The following is a 21,573-nucleotide window of genomic DNA, read 5'->3' on the forward strand; positions in this document are numbered from 1 at the left end:
TAGCTGGGTGTGGTGGTGCATGCCTGTAATCCCAGCTACTCGGGAGGCTGAGGCAGGAGAATCGCTTGAATCTGGGAGGTGGAGTTTGCAGTGAGCCGAGATCGTACCATTGCACTCCAGCCTAGGCAACAAGAGTGAAACTCTGTCTCAAAAAAAAAAAAAAAGAATGAGGTGTGGGCTGCCTGGGGGCTGTAGCTGAGGGGTGGGCTGCCTGGGGGCTGTAGCTGAGGGATGGGCTGCCTGGGGGCTGTAGGTGAGGGGTGGGCTCCCTGGGGGCTGTAGGTGAGGGGTGGGCTCCCTGGGGGCTGTAGGTGAGGGGTGGGCTGACTGGGGCTGCAGGTGCACTGCTGAGGGCTTGCTCACTGTAGCTCCACCAGAGTGGTCACTCAGCTATTTTATTGGGAAAACTCAATGTCAGATTCTAGATATTTTCTCCTGGGTTGGTCAGGGTCCTCAGAAGAGGCTTTTCTAGTCTCCTGCTAGAATGCTAGAAGCTGAGTAGAAGAAACCTAGGGGTCTCAACATTCACTTTTCTTGGATTTGTTCATTATCATATCCCACACCCAGTGGTTTTGCTCCAAGAGAGTCACTTGTAGTCTCTGCCACTGTGGCAGGGGGTCCCAGCTGCTTAGGAAGGAGGAGGAGTCTGGGGACTTGTGCCTTCCTGCAGAGAATCCCCCTGGTTCTCTACTTATCTCACCTGGCTTTTCTCTCCCATGGAAGAACCTGGTGCTGCCCATTCCAGAGCCTTCCACAGCTCCTTCCCAGCTCTTTCCTGCTGACTTCGGGTTCAGCATTCTTGAGTCTGCCACACCAGTTCTCTTACCCCTCTGCTGTCTGGTGTCCAAACTTCTGTCACTGTCCCCTTTCCCTTCTCTCCATCTGCATGGCTTGCAGGCTCGGGAGAGACCTTTATAGTTCCCCTTTCCCCCCGCGGGGGATGTGTCTCTCCTCTCCCCTGTTGTGGAGTGGAGTTGTGTCTAATAATTCACTCCTTGGGGAGCTCGCCTTTCAGGGATCCACACTTGATGAGGGGTCTCTGGTCTCATGCTCACCTTTGACAGCCCAGACTTTGTCTCCTGTCTCCTGCACGAGCAGCACATTGGAAACCAAGCTCCGGGTCCTTCGGGACTGGCAGATGCCCCAGGGCAGCACTCAGCTGCTGCAGAACTCCCTCTCTGGGTTCACAATTTCTTGTCTTTTTGGCCTCTGATGATCTTCTTTACTCTCCTGTTGACTTGACATTAAAATATTATTTTAAAATATGAAAATAATAATTATGAAAAGAATTGTGTTTGGGAATTCTGCCCCAGAGAGGTTTCTGCAGACCTCTGGTCCCCCGCACAGCCCTCACCATGTTCCTGCAGCACTGTGGGAAGCTTGACACGCCCAGGGTTTCCCTCAGCCGCGCTTTGGGACTGGGAGGCTGAGCACCACGATTCCCACTCTACAGCTTGCAAAGCTGACTGGCGCATGGGGAGAGGGAGGCAGAGCCTGTGTGGAAAACGAGTTGGAAGCTCTTTTCGATGAACCATGCTCACAGAAGACAGCGACAGGGGTCTTCTCTGGTCAGAGGGGGAAGCCATGGGGTGGCTGACAAACGCCCCACAGGCTCTCTGGGGCACGGGTCATAGGCAGCACAGTAGGAGTCCTTGCCTTGATGCTACATTTTCACATGAATTAAGGAAAGCGTCGTCCCTGCCCAACCCAGGAAGGGTAAAGCGCATGCCTGTGAACACCTCTGCCTTACAGCGCAGGAGCAGGCGTCTTAGAAGACTGTGGGAGGGGGACCGGCTGCCAGCACCGCCGCCTCTCCCAGGAAGCCCTCAGAGCCAGTCCACAGCACTGCCACCCACCTGTGTGGCCCCAGGAGTCACAGGGCACGGTGGTGTGCGCTCCAAGGGCTTCACTAGACTCAGGATTCCCGAACAACCCTCGCATTACAGCCAAGAGGTGTGACTGCAGCCGCCTCATCCGTTCATTTCCTCTGCCATTCACTTCCCCCTCACAGAATGAAAGTGAGATAAAGCCTAGGCCAGGTTCCACCTCTGGGTCCCATTAGTTTTCACTCAAAGTCAAGGTCTCGTGAAGAAGTGAACACACCTTCAGTCATGTTGGATGGATTGGGGTGGTTGGTGGGAAGACAGCTCTTTGTTACTTGATGTTTCTGCCCACCAAACTTACCGTGCTCCTGGGAAAATGGCAGAGGACAATTAGGGGCCAGGGAGGATTGATGGATGGCAATGGATTTGCCAGGAAATTGTTTTGCTTTGCAAAATCCTATATTATGAAATGAATGGTTTTAACTAGTTTTACGCCCTTCTGTGTTAGTCACTGGTGAGCATCATCCTAGTTGATCTAGTTCTCATATGAAAAGGAGTCTGAGCCATCTGTAAAAGCATTCAGTGTTCTGACTGCAGCACATTGCCTGCTCTTTCCTTATACGTGTGTGCTCTTCTTTTCACTACTGACTGTGCTGTCTGTGCCTGCCACTCACTCTGTCCTTTCCTTCACAGGTACTGCGACTGCTTCGCCAGTGGAGACTTTTGCAACAACTGCAATTGTAATAATTGTTGCAATAACTTGCATCATGAAATTGAACGGTTTAAAGCCATTAAGGTAATAAATGTCCATTAAATGCATGCATTTTAAAAGCATTTCAAACTGTTTGAGATGTTCATAAAATGATCTCCAGAGATTCCTCATTGGAAAAAATCCACAGTTTTGAAGAATTTACATTGAACACGACTTGATTCCTGCTGGTGGGAGTATTGAACCATGACAAGCAGCTGTTATAAAAGTGGTAGGCAGAGAAAGGCCTTTTGCCCTTTATTATGTGGGAAGTCTTCAGAGATGCAGCAGCCTAGGAAGGTCCTGATTCAAGAACATGCGAATGTCCACTTTGTCTTGGAGTTTAGACATTTGGGGTCATTTCACATAGCAGATAAGCATGAGCTGGAGCAGTGTAGTCGCAAACGTGTAGACAGTCCACTGCGTGAGAAGGCTGCGTGAAAGTGCTCAGGCAGCCTACATTTTCAATTGTAAAATTTAACAATTTAAATTTCACCCCTCAGCTTCCAGAAGAAAAGAATCTAGGTTTTCCCAGGGATGCAAAAGGTTACTTCGATGGCCCTGATGACCACTCTGCTGAAGGCTAAACACAGGAGCTTGCAGCTTTTATCCCTTTCTGTAGGCACAAAAGATAATCAGGGAGAAGGGAGGGACAGTTAGGCTCAGGGTTGTCAACCCACTCCAGGGAGACACTTCCAGTGCCCACTCATTCACGAAGGGAAATTGAGAGCCATCGACTGTAGCCCTGAGACTGTCCTGTGCAAATAGGACACAATTATAAGGGTGTGGCTGCTCTCTGCATTGTTTTCTAAAATAATTTAATTCTCCTCTTGAATTATGGATAAAGGACTTGAAATATCTTACCAATTTTGATATAGCCAGATCCATAGGACAGAAGAAAATTGTCATGCATGTAAACTTGAGTACATTTTGTTTAGGGATAAAGAGTACTATCTACAATTAAAACTATAAAACCAAAAAGGGTTGGAATTCTCATACATTGCTGATAGGAATATAAAGGGGCACAACCACTTCGGGAAATTGTTTGACAATAGCTACAAAAACTAAACCTGTGTGTATGCTATGATCCAGCCATTTCCTTCCTAAAAATATAGCCAATAGAAACGAGCACCAGTGTCCACCAGGAGACTTATACAGGAATGTTCATGCAGCTTCATTCAGAGTAACCAGACACTGGAAACAGCCCAAACATCCATCCGTGGTAGAATGGATGAATCCACACATTGATGGAAAGCAGGAGCTACAGCTAAGCGCAGCAGTGCGGACGGACCTCCCAGTTGTTATCTGAGGGAGGCAGCCGACGCAGGAGTACAAGCTGTGGGATTCCTGCGGCACCAGCATAGGCAAACCTAAAGCCCTCTACGTCTGAATAGCGTTCCCCGCGGGGGTGCACCACTGGGGAGGAGTCACAAGGCAGCCTGTGGGGCCGCCTGTCCTCTAACTTGACCTTGGTAGCAGGTACACAGGTGTGCGCAGGTACACAGGTATGCGCACGTGCACAAGATCATCATGCCACAGCTGCAGATATGTGCCTCCACTGCCTGTCACACTTCAGTGATCCGTGAAAATGCCTAAAGCCACGCACCGCAGGCTGGGGCTGTCTAGCAGCACATTGTGCAGCAATGGCCTTGTGCTGGGGGCTGTGCTACTGGATAGCACCGATTCCAAATGTCAACCCCAGGAGGGGGAAGGGAGGCCACGGACTTCCACTGTGACCTCTCTATTGTTTGAATTTTTACAAAGAGCATTGAATCATTTTGTATGTAAAGATATGTATGTATTTGTGTGTATAGATAGATTAAAAAGGGACAACAAATAGACCTGGATAACAACTTGTGTGTATTGCTTGAGAAAGGCATGGCCCAACGGTTGAGACCTGCTCTGAAGTCAGCACGGGGACTTTGAATCGAGATCTTGCCACTTACCTGCAGTTTTTTACCTCTCGGTGCCTGGGTTTCTCCATGTATAGAACAATCATACAGTAGATGATTTTACTTCCCGAGGTTGCTGAGGATTACATGAGAGGGCATGTATATACAAATCCCATGGAAAGACGCCCGGCACACGGTGTGTTGAGGCAGTGTGAGCTGCTAGTATGGTCCATGGTCTCAACCATTTTAGGAAAGAGGGCCCCAGAAATGCTGGATGGAAACGTGTCCACACGGAAATAATTATTTTCTTTGCATCTTTACCATCTATTATTTTTTTTTACAGTAAATATGTAAGACTTGGAAACTCAGGAAACAAAACATGAAGAAACCTTAGCTACAATATACCTTTTTGTGTATGGAAACAAATTGAAATCAAACAAGAAGGGGCTGCACCTTCTGAACCATGTAAAGAGAGTCACTGCTTACTGTGGCAGCTTTTACAACAACCAGATTCAAATGAGATGCCCTTCATTGAGCTGAGTTTTGAATGATAATATCCATCCTGATGGAGCTTCCCATTCTACCCTAGGCATGTCTTGGTAGAAATCCAGAAGCTTTCCAGCCAAAAATTGGGAAAGGCCAATTGGGCGATGTCAAGCCCCGGCACAACAAAGGGTGCAACTGCAGGAGGTCGGGCTGCCTGAAGAATTACTGCGAGTGCTATGAGGTTAGTGCCCAGCTCCCTAACTCACTAACAAAAAACACAGGTAAATATTTTGAGTAACTTTTGTGGTTAAAAAACTTCGCTGTAATTTAAAAAGATAAATATAATTATTTTTTTCTTCCAGGGTTTCTAGAAGGGCACTTACATTAATCTGAATTAATTTCCCAAATACCAGCTGAGCTTTGTGAACCAGGCCAATCCACCAAGGGCTGTTTTGGAGCATGTTGCTTCCCCTGAGCCCAGCCCTGAGTACCCAGTGAGGGTGCCCTCTGCGTGGCTTTGTCCTTCTGCGGCCACTGATCCACGCTGGTCCTCCAGCAGAGTGGAGGCTCCCAGAGGGCAGCCGTGCCTCTTCCTCCGTGAACAAAGCCCAAGTGCTCTAGGTGGGGCCGTGGGGAACAGTTTGGTCTCAAAGACTCAGTCTGTTCCTGGTCCCTGTGGCGCTTGTCCCCAGACATCCATTCACCTGGTGCTTTGACCAAGGGTAGCTCCTCCCTGGCTCACAGGCCCATCAGAGACCAGAATGGACAGTCAGCCGAAGCCAATGGAGGGAGGCTAACAAAGCAAGCTGCAGATCACAGCCTGGACGGAAGCTTTTTCTTTTCCCAAAGATATAATGACAGCAGAGGGACCCACTTTCCCCTTCAGTGCTGTCGCTGTTTCACCTCTCTTTGCTCTTTCTCTTTTCCTTTTCCTTTGTGTTGAAGGAAAGGAAGAAAGAGAAAGTGAGGGAACCCTTAGGCCCTATCAGGGGAGCAGCTGAGCAAACCTTCCTTACAAACCTCTGTTTTGGTTTGCTTGAGGTCTTTTGGGGGTTCCTATGAATTATACTTTTCAAAGGCTGTCTGTCACAGAGGGTCAGGCTTGAGAATAGTCCTCCTGATTCTGGAGACATGCACTGAAAGACCTGGAAAGGTGGACCCCACAGTCCCCAGCAAAGAGGTGGAAAACACAGTCAAAACATGACAGAGATGCACAGTTGAAACGGAGTGACATCACCCCCGAGGAACCAATTCCAACTGCACTCACAGTAGCTCCTGTGTCCTGCAAAACGCCCTCACTGGCTGCCACGATACTACGGCTCAGCCCATTTCCCCAAGGCCAAGCCTATGCTGGGCACAGCCCACAGAATGTGCAGCCTCACAGGAAAATAGCACTGTCCTTTAGTCTCTGGCATTCGTGTAGACTAGAAACTCTGAAAAGCCTCCTGCTTCAAAACACCCAGAGGTGCAGATGAAACAGAACACATCCCCCTGAAGATGCATCTCTCAGCTGGAAAGAACAAAGGGAAATCCCCGGGGGCCTGAAGGAAAGAGAAAGCCAAAAACCATAGCGATTGGCAGTGCCAGCTCTTGGTCAGCCCCTGGGGCCCACATGAACAAGGATTTGGCATGAGGGGGCAAGAAGGGGCTTGCTGGGTACAGATGGGACACGCCGGTCCCCTGAGCATCACATTGCCAGGAAAAGCTTGAAACAAAATGCAACCACAAGGCAGCAGGAGAGGTCTCCCCTGAGAGCTCCCAGCCACAGACCTGCTCTTGGGCGGGTTTCGAATTCTACTCTCTTGTACATTCTCTGCACCCATAGAAACAGCATAATAGCCTCCCATGCTGAAAGAGAACCATAAGCTAGAGTTTTATAGTCAGCTAAGGCAGGCTTTCTTCAAAGCAAGTCAAACGAAGCAGCCTATTGGCTCCCTGGTGGAGAAGGGAGAGCAATGCCCTCTCTGTGCTTGGGACTCAAACCCACACACTCGGCCTCCGCTCCGTCAGCAGCAAGACTACTGCATCTCCTCAACAGCAGCGTGTGATGAAAACTGCAGATCACACACACACACACACATTCTCAAACGCACACACTCAGTCACACACATTCATATTCACTCACACATATACACATACATACCCAAACCCCACATACACTCATATGCACACACACGCATACTCGACACACACCTCACACACTCATACACACACTCAACACACACTCTCACCCACACATTCACACTCAACACACTCACACATTCACAGTCAACACACACACACTCCACACACTCATACACGTTCAACATGCTCTCACCCACACATTCACACTCTCTCTCTCTCTCTCTCTCTCTCTCTCTCTCTCTCTCTCTCTCGTGGGCAAATATACGCAAAGAATTATTTAAGGTCCAAATAGAATTTGTCAGTTTTTGATGACTTGTGGGACAACCTAATTTTATTGAAGCATTTTGTATTACCAGGCCAAAATTATGTGTTCTTCTATTTGCAAATGCATTGGTTGCAAAAATTATGAAGAAAGCCCAGAACGAAAGACACTAATGAGCATGCCAAACTATGTGCAGGCTGGAGGTTTGGAAGGCAGTCGCCATCTGCCACCAACGAAATTTTCAGGACTTCCAAAATTCAGTCAGGATAGGTAGGTACTTTGAACTAACCTCTGCTAATAGAGGGAACAGAGGTTAATTTAAGAGGAGAATTAAGGACAATTTATACACTGGAAAGAATGTGTGAGCCTGCAGGGGCGGGCGTGTGTTCAGGGGGCAGAGGGAAGCCATTCCTCCCTCCATGGGCTAATCCTGGGTGGCGACTGTGTTTCCTTAGAGGCCCTGCTGCGGAAACCTGTTTTGTCCTCTTTGTCTTCTCGGCTCGGCCTTTTCATCCTCACTCTCTGAGTCACTCCTGTTTTGTACCGGATGAAAGAGCCCTGCTGCCAGGATCACCAGCAGGGCCAGCAGAGTTCTGACACTGCCTTTGCGTTAATACAGAGCCACACCGACCCGGGGCAGCAAAGACAGGGCGTACCTCCCTGTCCTTTATTGTGGGAAGTGGCAGCAAAGAGCTGTGCTTGGTCCAAGTTGTTTTCCTTACTAAGCGACTGTGGATCTGGATTAGTTGGATAATTTTGCATTTATCAGTTTTAACGCCGCATTGCAATCCTAGTAGTTCTCAAAGGTTGAGTCATAATTTTACTATCTATTAGATTCCATTCATTTGTTTAAAAAAAACTTCTTTTTAAACTTCAGTGTAATGGTCAATCAAGATAAAGTACCAGATGTCATTAATTAATACTTTGCAAAGCCAAATTCATGCTTATTTGGTTAGAGAGTATCAGAAATACTCATGACTGTGACCTGCAGGGGTGTGTTTTTTGTTTGTTTGTTTGCTTTTTGTTTTTTTTTTTTTGAGACCAGCATTTTCACTCAGTTGCCAGGCTGGAGTGCAGTGGTGTGATCACAGCTCATACAGCCTCAGCCTCCCCAGGTTCAGGTGATCCTCTCATCTCAGCCTCCTGAGTAGCTGGGACTACAGGCACAAGCCACCACATCTGGCTGATTTTTCTATTTTTTGTAGAGATGGGAGCTCACCATATTGGTCTCAAACTCCTGAATGGTGATTCACCCACCTCTGCCTCCCAAAGTGCTGAGATTACAGGCGTAAGCCACCGCACCCAGCCGACCTGCAGAGGTCTTTATCAGTAAAAATTGACCAAAAGTTGGCTGCATTGTCTGAAGTGATGTGTGCAAATGTCATCGCCTGTAGCAGGGTGTGTGTTCCGTGGAGTCCGGCAGGGGCCTGTGCACTAGAGCCTGGTCTTGCAGTGTTAACGGCCCTTCTTTTCCCAAGGGCAACCCTGTCTTCTTCTTCAACCAAAGTCATTGTGTATTGTCTTTATAGACAGACTTTAATCCAAAATTTTGCTCTATTTTTATAATCCAAGCTTTTTAATCTTTTATAAAGTTTTCCTGAAAAATTGTCAACTTAGCACCACCTGGGTCGCTGTCTAGCTGAGCCACAGTTGCCCGCTGAGCTCAGCCAGGAGAATAGCTGGTCCTGTGTGATACGGTGCAACTTGTCCTTCAGAACCTCTTTCACAGCTCCAAGCGGCATTGAGGGAGAAGGCCATCCTGACAGCAGGACCCCAAGGCTTGACAGGCGAGTCCTCAGAACAGTTGGCCTTCTCTGGCTGCACATGGTCCTGTGGGGAGGAAAGGTGGACACCCAGCATGGACAGGACTCAGAGCAAAGCTGCCTGGCTTGTCCCCATGCCCTGCCTCAGCTAAGAGTCCTGCTTCCACAATTTCCCACCTGGCCCACGTACTTGACTCTGTAGCCCGGGATCCTCTGGGTTTGTCGGTGGATCTAATTTTGAGGAAATTTCAAACCCACCATGAGAGGGATGTCAAAAACTGACAGATTTACTTGTCCTCTGTGTTGTTATTCTAAAAGCAGTTAATCCTTTCTTTCTTTTCTTTCTTTCTTTTTTTTTTTTTTTTTAAGAGACCAGATGTCGGCCGAGCGTGGTGGCTCACGCCTATAATCCCAGCACTTTGGGAGGCTGAGGAGGGCAGATCAAGAGGTCAGGAGATTGAGACCATCCTGGCCAACATGGCAAAACCCCATCTCTCCTAAAAATACAAAAATTAGCCAGGCATCATGGCACATGCCTATAATCCCAGCTTCTTGGGAGATTGAGGCAGGAGAATCACTTGAACCAGGCAGTCGGAGGTTGCAGTGAGCTGAGATTGTGCCATTGCACTCTAGCCTGGTGACAGAACAAGACTCAGTATTAAAAAAAAACAAAAACAAACAAACAAAAAAAACAAACAAAAAAAAGAGAGACAGTGTCTCACTTTGTTGCCCAGGCTGGTTTCAAACTCCTGGCTTCAGACCATCCTCCTGCCTTGGCCTCCCAAGGTGCTAGGATTACAGGCCACTGTGCCTGGCCTAATAGTTTCCAGTATGAGGAAGACAACATTAGATTTTAGTGGATGATGTTCTTTAAAATAGTGTGGACAAGCAATATTCTGTTGAATATAAATAGTACTATAGGTAGAAACCATGCGCTGTTGAGTGGCCTTTAACTGCTCTGTTTCTGACAGGCGGCCTTCCTCATGCATCTCCTGGGAGGTGGTGGAGGCCACATGCGCCTGCCTGCTGGCTCAGGGAGAAGAAGCCGAGAAAGAACACTGCTCCAAGTGCCTGGCAGAGCAGATGATCCTGGAGGAATTTGGAAGGTGCTTATCACAGATTCTCCACACTGAGTTTAAATCCAAGGGGTTGAAAATGGAGTAGAGTACAGTAGAGTATAAAGTGTGAATGCGTGTTGATTTTGTCTTAGTCTAGAAATCTCTAGTTTAGAAAGGTTGTTTAGGGGAATGTGAAGTCGGCTCTACAGCAACCACCAGGCTCCCCTGCGTCCCTGGGCCCGGGGAGTTTACTCAGAGCTCTCTGAAGACATGCCAACCCGTGCCCCCTTTTCTGAGGAGGTGCGTGGCCTGAGCACTGTTTGTCTGGCCCAGAGGAGAGAGCTTGGGTTCCCATAGTCCTGGGAGAGTGTCTGCAGGGCAGTGGCGGGCAGAGCAGGGTAGGGGAGGGAAGAGCAGGCCCTGTGGAGAGCAGAGCAGGGCAGGGGAGGGCAGAGTAGGCCCTGAGGAGAGCTCACTCTGGTCGACTCTTCCTCTTGGAGAATGTTGCTCTGGAGGCTGCTCTGCATAAAAACCCTAATGGTTTCTTGTTTGTTTTTCAAATTATTTAGAAATAAGTTCTCCAGATAGGCTGTTATGATACCACTTAAAATCTCTGGAGAACTACTGAACACCCAAAGATTTTCTGTAGTGTAGACATTTCCCCAGAGGCACGCAAACTGTAGTCTTTCCTAAGGCCCCCAAGAGACACAGGCAATGGGGCCTCACAGGCCGGGCTCGCACCAGCATGTCTTGAGTTAGCGGACTTAAAATTATCTAGTTTCTTCTGTGTTTCTACTTGAATTGTGGAAAAGCTCTATTATCCAATTAACTTCTCCATAATTATTGTTGTAATATTATTATTATTTGTAAAATATGGTTCACATAACTAGCTTGCGGAAACCAGCAGGTAAAATGAATTCTTAAGTTGACGCTTTCGGTTCTGTTGTAAAGCAAAGATGAATAAAAATTTCCAATGTCTTCAATTGTTGTCATTAACTTAGTAACTGAAAATGTGTTCATCTGATGAGTACCCACCCTGAAATGTATTGAGAGAATATTCTTTCATGTTTGTGCATTCATTAATAGTGTTGGCCACTTAGAGGGTGTTTAGGAAACTCAAGTGCAAATGCAGTGGAGACAGAAGTGTGGCTGCCGGGCCCAGGCACTGGGCACATAAGTGAGCAAGCAACCAGGGAGGAAGCGGTCTTTTGTGGAGCTGTGTCTGGAACAGTCTAGTTGCAAATGCAGCCACCGGAAGCCACAGAGGAGAAAAGGAAGACTGAATTCTTCCCCTCTGCAATTCCCTTTGGACCCTTGGGATCCAGAGTCTGTGGCAGAAAACCAGAGGTAAAGACATGCATTGTGACACGGGGAACCCTCAGCCAGCCATACTCCCCACTTGCTGTGTGTGCTTTCGGTCCCGTCAGCATCGTGGCGAGCAGGGAGGCGCCCTGCTGGAGGAGCCACCTGGCCCCCTTCACCTCTGGGAGCTGGAAGGTGACCTGGAAATGGGGACTTTGGGAGCTGCCTCTGTGGGGGCTGCCTCCATCCTGCTGTCCCTCTCGGCAGCACAGCCAGCAGCAAGATCTGCCAGCCACATGAGTAATGTTAAAGTTTCTAGTAGCTACATGTTAAAATTTGAAAAGGAACAGATAAAATTGGTTTTAATAATCTTTTATTTATCCCATCGTTTCAATGTGTAATCATAATGAAAATGATTGAGATTTCACATTCCTTTGTGTGTACCCAATATTTGAAATGCAGGGTGTCTTGTATTCACAGCAGGTCTCAGTTGGCACCAGCCACACCTTAAGAGTTCAGGCACCTCAGCACAGCCCTGAGGCACCGAGTGGAGAGAGGAAAAGGGAACAGTGTCCTCCAGCATTCTCCTGAGGCAAAGGGCTGCCTAGGGAGATCCTGAACCAGGTGTGGCCCACCCACAGAGCCTGGAGGAAGTGTGAGCAGGGAACTCAGTGGGGGGCTGGGGATACAGTCCCCCCACATTACACGGGAGCTCACCCTGAATCCCGGGCTCCTATGGAGAGGGAGCCTGCGCTGGCCAAGGATGCACTGACTGTGGCCAGGTGCACTTGAACTAACGCCTGGAGGTGAGGGAAGAGCCAACCTGAGCAGGCATGAGCCCTGCAGGATCTTCCAGCAGAGAAGAACTTGCTGAGTAGGTGCCACTTGCAGGGGATCCCGTCTGAGAAGTGAAAGCCGAGATACAGACGTGAATAAAGCCACTATGCTGACCAGAGACTGTACAGAAAATGACTATAAAGCTGGAAAATCACATCTTTTATGTGTCTGGCGGAGAGCCAGTGCTATTTTAAAGCAATATACAAATTAACGTATCATGTTCTTATTTGAGAGTGTAGCTGTGCAAATTTAACCATATCTTTTTTTTTTTTAAGATGGAGTCTCACTCTGTTGCCCAGGCTGAAGTGTGATGGCGTAATCTCAGCTCACTGCAACCTCCGCCTCCTGGGTTCAAGTGATTCTCCTGCCTCAGCCTCCTGAGTAGCTGGGATTACAGGCATGCACCACCACGCCCGGCTAATTTTGTATTTTTAGTAGAGATGGGGTTTCATCATGTTGGTCAGGCTGGTCTGGATCTCCTGACCTCAGGTGATCCGCCCACCTCGGCCTCCCAAAGTGCGGGGATTACAGGCGTGAGCCACGGTACCCAGCCTTAATCGTATCTTTCTACTCCGTACCTATTAAATAACTCGGACCACCTTTGTGATTAAGGTTAAATTATCTGTTGGTTTTGGTTTTTTGTTTTGTTTATCCGAAAGAAAAAAAAAAAAAAAAACCTTGTTTTTTCATAGACACGGAGAAGCAATCGTTGTTTGGAATGACACGCACTGAAATCGCTCTTTCCTCTCAGTGAACACGGGCTGCGCATTGCACAGAAAGTCGGCAGCCGGGGAGCATCCTTAGGAGAGAAGATGCTGTTGGCGGCGGAAGGTCCGCAGAGGGCTTGGTGTATTTTCCATCCGGCTTGGATGCTCTTATCCCCTTACGAACCTCTCACCAGGACCTGAAGTTCTGCCAGCACGGGTCCCTTTTCAGCGGGGGCGCGGCTTAAAACCATAAGAAGTTACCGTGCGGAGTCAGTTAATACGCTGTCTTAGGGAATTCAAAGGTTGAACCCTCATCCGGGATAAGACGATGAGAGCAGCCAGAGGATCCAGAGAGCAGGAGCGGGCAGAAGACAAGCAGGGAGGAGGCCTCCCGTTCTGCAGGCGGCGCGCTCTTTAGGAAGGCACCTGGGCACAGCTGGGGCCCCGTGAAGCCGCGCGGAGCTTTGTGCGCTCTCTCTCCAGCAGTCCTTCGATAGCCTCAGAGCAGGGAGGAAGCCCCGAGCGGCATCTTCCACCAGCCCTGCCTCCATCCTGCGACCGACCCCGGCCGCCAGCAGAGGCTGGAGAGCAGCAGGGAGCACTGCCCGGCCCCAGCCACTGATGAAACTAGAATTGAAGACTGTGATTGCATGGATGTTCTCTTCATATATTTAAAAATGATTAAAAATGCTGTGGTGCGATCATAGCTCACTGCAGCCTCAAACTCCTGGCCTCAAGCTATCCTCCCAGGTAGCTGGAACTACAGGCTCACACCACCATACTCAGCTAAGTTTTTGTATTTTTATTTTTTGTAGAGACAGGGTCTTGCTATATTGCCCAGGCCTTAAACTCCTAACCTCAAATGATCTTCCCTCCCTGGCCTCCTGAAGCACTGAGATTACAGGTGTGAGCCACCGCGCTGGGTCTCTATTTTTTTTACCAGAGTATTTTTTTAGAGTAGTTTTGGGTTCACAGCAAAACTGAGCAGAAAGTGCAGAGATTTCCCATATAATCCATGCCCCCCAAAACGGCAGCCTCCCCACTACCAACATTCCTCACCAGAGCCGTGCCTTTGTTACAACTGATGAACCCACAGTGATACACCATCATCCAAAGTGATACACCATACACCCAAAGCCCACGCTGAGGTTAGGATTCCCGCTTGGTGTTCCACATGCTATGGGTTCTGACAAATGTACAATGGCACATATCCAGGGTTACAGCCCACAGAACAGTCTCACTGCCCTAAGCCACCCCTGTGCTCGGCCTGTTCATCCTTCCCTCCCCACAACTCCTGGCGGTCACTGATATTTTTACTCTCTCCACAGTTTTACCTTTCTCAGAATGTCACTTAGGTGGGATCATACAGTAGGTAGCCTCTTCAGACTGGCTTCTTGCACTTGGGAGTATGCATTTATGTCCTCCATATCTTTTCATGGCTTGATAGCTCATCAAGCTTAGCACTGAATAATATTCCGTTGCCTGGATGTACCACTGTTCATCCCTTCACCTCCTGAAGAACAGCTGAGTTGCTTCCAAGTTTGGGCAACTTGGAATAAAGCTGCCGTAAATATCTGCGTGCAGGTTTCTGTGCGGACACAAATTTTTAATCCCTTTGGGTCAACGTCAATGCGCACGACTTCTGGATCATGTAGTAAGGATATATTTAGTTTTGCATGAAACCACCAAGCTGTCTTCCAAAGTAGCCGTATCATTGAGTATTCCTACCAGCAGTGAACGAGAGTTCCTGTGGCTCCATCTCCTCACCAGCACTTAGCGTTGTCAGTGTTTGGGATTTTAGCCGTTCTAATAGGTGTGTACTGGTATTCTAATTTGTTCACTGCTATTTTAATTTGCAGTTCCCCAATGACATATGACGTTGAGCATATCTCCATATGCCTGCTTTCCATCTGCACATCTTCTTTGGTGAGATGTCAGTTGAGGTCTTTTGTTCATTGTTTAATTGGGTTGTTTCCTTTCTTATTGTTGGGTTTTACAAATTCTTTGTGTATTTTCGATAACAGTCTTTTATTAGATACGTCCTTTGCAAATATTTTCTCCCAGTCTGTGGCGTGTCTCCTCACTTTCCTGACAGTGTATTTTGCAGAGCGAAAGTTTTTAATAAAGTCCAGCTCATCAATTTTTTTTTTCGTGGATCATGCCTTTGGCATAGTGTCTAAAAAAATCATTGCCATATGCAGACCATCCATATTTTCTCCTATGTTATCATCTAGGGATTTTATTTTATTTTATTTTATTTTAGAGATGGAGTCTCTCTCTGTCCCCCAGGATAGAGTGCAGTGGGGCAATCTCGGCTCACTGCAACCTCCGCCTCCCGGGTTCGAGTGACCCTCCTACCTCAGCCTCCTGAGTGGCTGGGATTACAGGCGCCTGCTACCATGCCTGGCTAAGTTTTGTGTTTTTAGTAGAGATGGGGTTTCACCATGTTGGCCAGGCTGGTCTCGAACTCATGACCTCAAGCAATCGTCCCACCTTGGCCTCGCAATGTGCTAGGATTACACGTGTGAGTCACTGCACCTGGCCAATCTTTCAGGAATTTTATAGTTTACAGTTTACATTTAGGTCTATGATCTATTTTGAGTTAATTTTGGTGAAAGGGATAAGAGGCTTTATCTAGAGTCATTTGTTTGCATGTGAGTGTCCAGTTGTTCTGGCACCATCTGTCAAAAAGGCTGTCTTTTCTCCATGGTATTGCTTCTGTTCCTTTGTCAGAGATCAGTTGGCTCTGTTTGTATGAGTCTGGGCCCTCTATTCTGTTCCACTGATCTATTTTTCTATTCTTTTACTAATACCACACCATCTTGATTACTGTAGCTTAATAGCAGCCTTCCAACTTTGTTCTTTTCTTTCAATATTGTTTTGGTTATTCTGGGTCTTTTGCCTCTCCATATAAACTTTAGAATCAAGGGTTGTGTTTTGGTTTTTTGTTTGTTTGTTTGTTTGTTTGAGACAAGATCTCAGTATGTTGCCCAGGCTGGAGTGCAGTGGTGTGTGATCATGACTCACTGCAGCATTGACCTCCCAGGCTCAAGTGATCCTCCTGTCAGCCTCTTGAGCAGCTGGTACCACAGGTGTACATCATCATGCCTGGCTAATTTTTTTTTATTATTTGTAGAGACAAGGTCTCACTATGTTGTCCAGGTTGGTCTCAAACTCCTAGGCTCAAGCGATCCTCCTGCCTTGGCCTCACAAAGTGCTGGGATTATAGGCATGAGCCACTGTGCCTGGCCCAGGAATCAGTTTTTTGCTATCCACAAAATAACTTGCCACAATTGTTATTGGAATTGTGTTGAATTTATACATCAGATTGGGAATATCTAATGTTTGACAATATTGAGTCTTCTTATCCGCAAGCATGGAATATTTCTCCATTTATTTAGCTCTATATTTATTTCTTTCATCAGAGTTACATAGTTTTCCTCATATAGGTTTTGGTAAATGCATACCCAAGTATTACATTTTTGGGGAGTGCTAACGTAAACGGTATTGCATTTTTAATTTCAAATTTTACTTGTTCATTGCTGGTATATAGGAAAGCTATTGACTTTTGTTTATTAACCTTGTATCCTGCAACTTTGCTATAATTGCTTATTAATTCCAGGAGGTTTGTTGTTGTTGATGATACTTTTAGAAGTTCTGCATAGATGATCATGACGTCTGCAAACAAAGTTTTATTTATTCCTTCCCAATCTGTAAACTTTGTATATCCTTTTCTTATCTTATTGCATTAACTAGGCATTCCAGTACAATGTTTAAAAAAGTGATGAGAGAGGACATCTTTGGCTTCTTTTTCTCACTATTAATTATGATATTAGTGTAGGTTTCTGGTAGGTGTTCTTTAACATGTTGACAAAGTTCGCCTCTATTTCTAGTTCTTATTAGGAATGGGTGTTAGATTTTGTAAAATGCTTTTTCTGCGTGCATTGATATAATTATGGGATCTCTCTTCTTTAGCCTGTTGATTTGATGAATTACATCAATTGATTTTTGAATGTTACACCAGCTTTGCATACCTGTGATAAATTCCACTTAGTCATGGCGTATAATTTTATCTACACATTGTTGGATTTAATTTGCTAATGTTTTGTTGAGAATTTTTGCTTGTATGTTCATGAGAGATATTGGCCTATAGTTTTCTTTTAATGTCTTTGTCTGGTTTGGGTTTTAGAGTTATGCTGGCCTCATAGAATGAGTTAGGAAACATTCCCTCTGGTTCTATCTTCTGGAAGAGATTATAGAGAATTTAAAATAATTTCTTTCCTAAATGTTTGCTAGAATTCAACAGTGAACCCATCAGGGCTTCCAAAAATATTTTAACTTGCTTCTTTAAAAATTAAAGTTTTCATTTTGCAATAACTATAGATTCACATGCAGTTTTAAGAAATAATACAGAGAGGCCGGGCGCGGTGGCTCAAGCCTGTAATCCCAGCACTTTGGGAGGCCGAGACGGGCGGATCACAAGGTCAGGAGATCGAGACCATCCTGGCTAACACAGTGAAACCCCGTCTCCACTAAAAATACAAAAAAATTAGCCGGGCGAGGTGGCGGCGCCTGTAGTCCCAGCTACTCGGGAGGCTGAGGCAGGAGAATGGCGGGAACCCGGGAGGCGGAGCTTGCAGTGAGCCGAGATCGCGCCACTGCACTCCAGCCTGGGCGACAGAGCGAGACTCCGCCTCAAAAAAAAAAAAAAAAAAAAAGAAATAATACAGAGAAATGCAATGTACCCTTTATCCAGTTTTCCTAATGATAATAACATCTTACAAATCTGTAGGACAATATGACAACCAAGATAGTGACATTGATACTGTCAAGAGACAGAACATTTCTGTCACCTCAAGGGTCTCTCAAGTTCAAGTTACCCACACACATTTTCCCACCATCCCCACCCCCTCCCTACCCCCTGGTAACCACTAATCTGTTCTCCATTTCTATAATATTGTCATTTCAAGGATGTTGGATACATGGAATTATATAGTATGTAACTTTTGGGAACTTTTTTTTAAAGACAGGGTCTTGCCCTCTCGCCCAGGCTGAAGTACAGTTGTGTGATCATAGCTCACTGTAACCTTGAACTCCTGGGCTGAAGGGATCCTCCCCCGCCTTAGCCTCCCAAGTAGCTAAGACTACAGGCACACACCACCATGCCTGGCTAATTATTTTTATGTTTTATTTTTTGTAGAGACAAAGTCTTGCTATGTTGCCCAGGCTGGTCTTGAACTCCTAAACTCAAGAAATCCTCCCACCTCAGCTTTTCAAAGTGCTGCGATTACAGGCATGAACCACCACTCCTAACCTGTTTTTTGGTTTTTTTCTTTTCCCTTTTTTCCATTCAGCGTAATTCTCTGGAGACTCATCCAAGTTGCTATGTGTATCAACAACTCATTTCTGGCTAGGTGTGACCGCTCACGCCTGTAATCCCAGGGCTTCCAGGGGCCAAGTCAGGAGCCTGGCAACAGAGTAAGACCCTCTCTCTAAAAAATCAACAACAACAACAAAACAAAAAGCCACACAATTTATTCTTTTTTATTGCTGAGTAGTAGTCCACAGTGTGGATGTACCACAGTTTAACCATTTACCCATTGAAGGACATATGAGTGGTTTCCAGTTTGAGGCTCTTATGAATAAAGTTACTATGAACATTTGTGTACAGGCTTATGTATAAAGCTAAGTCTTCATTTTCTGTAATAAATACCCAGGAGTGCAATTGGTGGGTGGTATGGTAGTTGCATATTTATTTTTATTTTTAAAATTCAATTGTCTTGAAATTTGTGTGGGCACATAGTGGGTATATATATTTATGGGGTCCATGAAATGTTTGGATACAGGCATGACGTGTGAAATCAGCACGTCCTGGGGAATGGGGTATCCATCCCGCAAACATTCTTTGAGTTACAAACAATCCAATACCACTTGTTAAGTCATTTTTAAATGTACAATTCGGTTATTATTATCTATAGTCACCTTATTGTGCTATCAAATAGTAGGTCTTATTCATTCTTTCTAGTTTTGGTACACATTAACCAAGTTGCATATTTAGTTTTTAAAGAAACTGACAAAATGTTTTCCAAACGTACTGTACCATTTTCCTTTTCCACAAACAACACATGAGCAACACATTTTCTCTGCATTTTTGCCGGCATTTAATGCTGTCACTGTTTTTTCTTTTAGTCATTCCCGTAAGTGGTTAGCAACACCTCAATGTGGATTTAATGTGCATTTCCCTGATGACCAATGATGTTAACATAATTTCATGTGCTTATTTTCCATGTATATCTCCTCTTCGGTGAAATATCTGTTTATGCATTTGCCCATTTTTAATTTGACTTTTTTCTTTTCTTTTTTTTTTTTCTTTACAGTCGAGTTTTCAGAGTTTTTTTTTTTTTGAGACAGAGTCTCACTCTGTCGCCCAGGCTGGAGTGCAGTGATGCGATGCGATCTCGGCTCACTGCAACCTCCACCTCCCAGGTTCAAGCAATTCTCCTCTCTCAGCCTCTCGAGTAGCTGGGATTACAGGTGCCCAATACCACGCCTGGCTAATTTTTGTGTTTTTAATGGAGAAGTCTAATATATCTTTATGTATAACTTTTATGGATTATGCTTTTGGTGTCAAGTCTGAGAACTCTTTACTTGCCATAGATCCAAGGATTTTCTAAAAGTTTATAGTTTTACATTTTGCATTTAAATCTATCATTCATTTTGAGTTAATTTTAAGAATAAGGTGTGAAGCCAGGTGCAGTGTTGCATGACTGTAGTTCCAGCTACTCAGGAGGCTGAGGCAGAAGGATTCCTTGAGCCTAGGAGTTTGAGTCCAGCCTGGGCAACATAGTGAGATCCCATCTCTAAAATTAAAAAAACAATGCATGAGGTTTAGGTCACAATTCTTCTTCAACTTTGATTTTATTTTGTGCCTATGGATACTCAATTGCTTCAGCACCGTTTGTTGAAAAGGCTCTCCTTTCATCATCGATTTCTCTTGTGCCGTTGTCAAAAACCGATAAATGGATTTGGGTGGGTTTATTTCTGGATTCTATGTTCAGTTCTGTTGATCTATGTATCTATACACACAGTCTTGTCTTTTTTTTTTTTTTTTTTTTGAGACGGAGTCTCGCTCTGTCACCCAGGCTGGAGTGCAGTGGTGCGATCGCAGCTCACTGCAAGCTCTGCCTCCCGGGTTCACGCCGTTCTCCTGCCTCAGCCTCCCGAGTAGCTGGGACTACAGGCACCCGCCGGGACTACAGGCACCCGCCGCCATGCCCAGCTAATTTTTTGTGTTTTTAGTAGAGACGGGGTTTCACCGTGTTAGCCAGGATGGTCTGGATCTCCTGACCTCATGATCCACCCGCCTCGGCCTCCCAAAGTGCTGGGATTACAGGCGTGAGCCACTGCACCCGGCCCACACAGTCTCGATTATTATAGCTTTTAACTCAAGTAGACTCTTCTTACTTTATTTTTCTTTTTCAAAAGGTTGCTTTAGCTGTTCTAGTTTCTTTGCCTTTCCATATAAATTTTAGAATAAGCTTACCTATTTCTTCAGAAAATCTTGCTGGGATTTGGTAGGAGTTGTGTTAAATCTGTATGTGAACTTGGAGAAAACTGACATCTTTACTGTGTTGAGTCTTTCAATCCATGAACATGAACATGGTATATCTCTACATTTATTTAAAACTCCTTTGGTTTCTTTCATCAGTGTTGTATAGTTTTCAGTATATAACAACATGTTTTATTATATTTACGTATTTACACATAAATTTTGTTTGTTTGTTTGTTTTTTGAAACAGTGTTGCTCTGTCGCCCAGGCTGGAGTACAATAGTGCGATCTGTAATCCCAGCTACTTAGTAGGCTGAGGCAGGAGAATCACTTGAACCCAGGTGGTGAAGGCTGCTGTGAGCCAAGATCGTGCTGGTGCACTCCAGCCTAGGCAGCAGAGTGAGACTCTGTCTCAAAACAAAAAACAAACAAAACCAAGTTCACAGGTTCCTTCCTCTGCCCCCTACATTCTGCTATTTAGTCTGTCCACTGGAATTTCTATTTTGGTTATTGTATTTTTTAGTTCTAAATGTTCCATTTGGTTCTTCTTTATAGTTTTTGTTTCTTTGCTGAAACTTTATATTTTTATTTGTTTAAAGTATGTTTGAAATAGTTCGTTGAAGCACTTCTTTTTTATGATGGCTGCTTTGAAATCTTTGTCCGATAACTCTAATACTCACTATGTCACTATTGACATCTATTGATGGTCTTTTATCAGTCAGTTTGAGATCTTCTGGATTCTTGGTATGATAAGTGATCTTTGATTGAAACCTGGACTTTTTGGGTGCTATGGTATGAAACTCCGGATCTTATTTGAACCTTCTCTTTTCACTGGCTTGTTCTGATATCGCCCTGGCAGGGGAAAGGCTGGGGGTGCCACCTCATTCCTGCCCGGTGGGGACAGAAGTCCAGGCTTCCCACTCAGTCTCCATTGACACCTGGGCATGGGTGGGCTGCTCCTCATTATTGCTGGGCAGGAGTAGGAGTTCCAGCTCCCCACTAATACTTCCCTTGCTGGGAGG

The 21,573-nt window shown here is 45.8% G+C and overlaps 1 protein-coding gene across 6 annotated transcripts in view; it reads left to right on the plus strand.

Annotated features, from left to right (window-relative positions):
• LOC105469712 (testis expressed metallothionein like protein) overlaps positions 1 to 21,573 on the plus strand; it is a 62,552-nt gene that overhangs the window by 36,390 nt on the left and 4,589 nt on the right. For 2 of the 6 annotated variants that reach the window (XM_071074133.1, XM_071074137.1), the window contains 4 exons: positions 2,517 to 2,619; positions 5,053 to 5,190; positions 7,430 to 7,605; positions 10,070 to 11,139. In XM_071074133.1, the coding sequence (XP_070930234.1) occupies positions 2,517 to 2,619; positions 5,053 to 5,190; positions 7,430 to 7,605; positions 10,070 to 10,262 (610 nt within the window). In that variant the 3' untranslated portion in view covers positions 10,263 to 11,139. Of the gene's footprint in view, positions 1 to 2,516; positions 2,620 to 5,052; positions 5,191 to 7,429; positions 7,606 to 10,069; positions 11,140 to 12,987; positions 13,644 to 18,356; positions 18,662 to 21,573 lie in introns of those variants that run through there. The other 4 variants (XM_071074132.1, XM_071074136.1, XM_071074134.1 and 1 more) reach the window with 4 other exon arrangements.

Source organism: Macaca nemestrina, chromosome 12 (genome assembly GCF_043159975.1).
Source record: "Macaca nemestrina isolate mMacNem1 chromosome 12, mMacNem.hap1, whole genome shotgun sequence".
Lineage (NCBI taxonomy): Eukaryota > Metazoa > Chordata > Mammalia > Primates > Cercopithecidae > Macaca > Macaca nemestrina.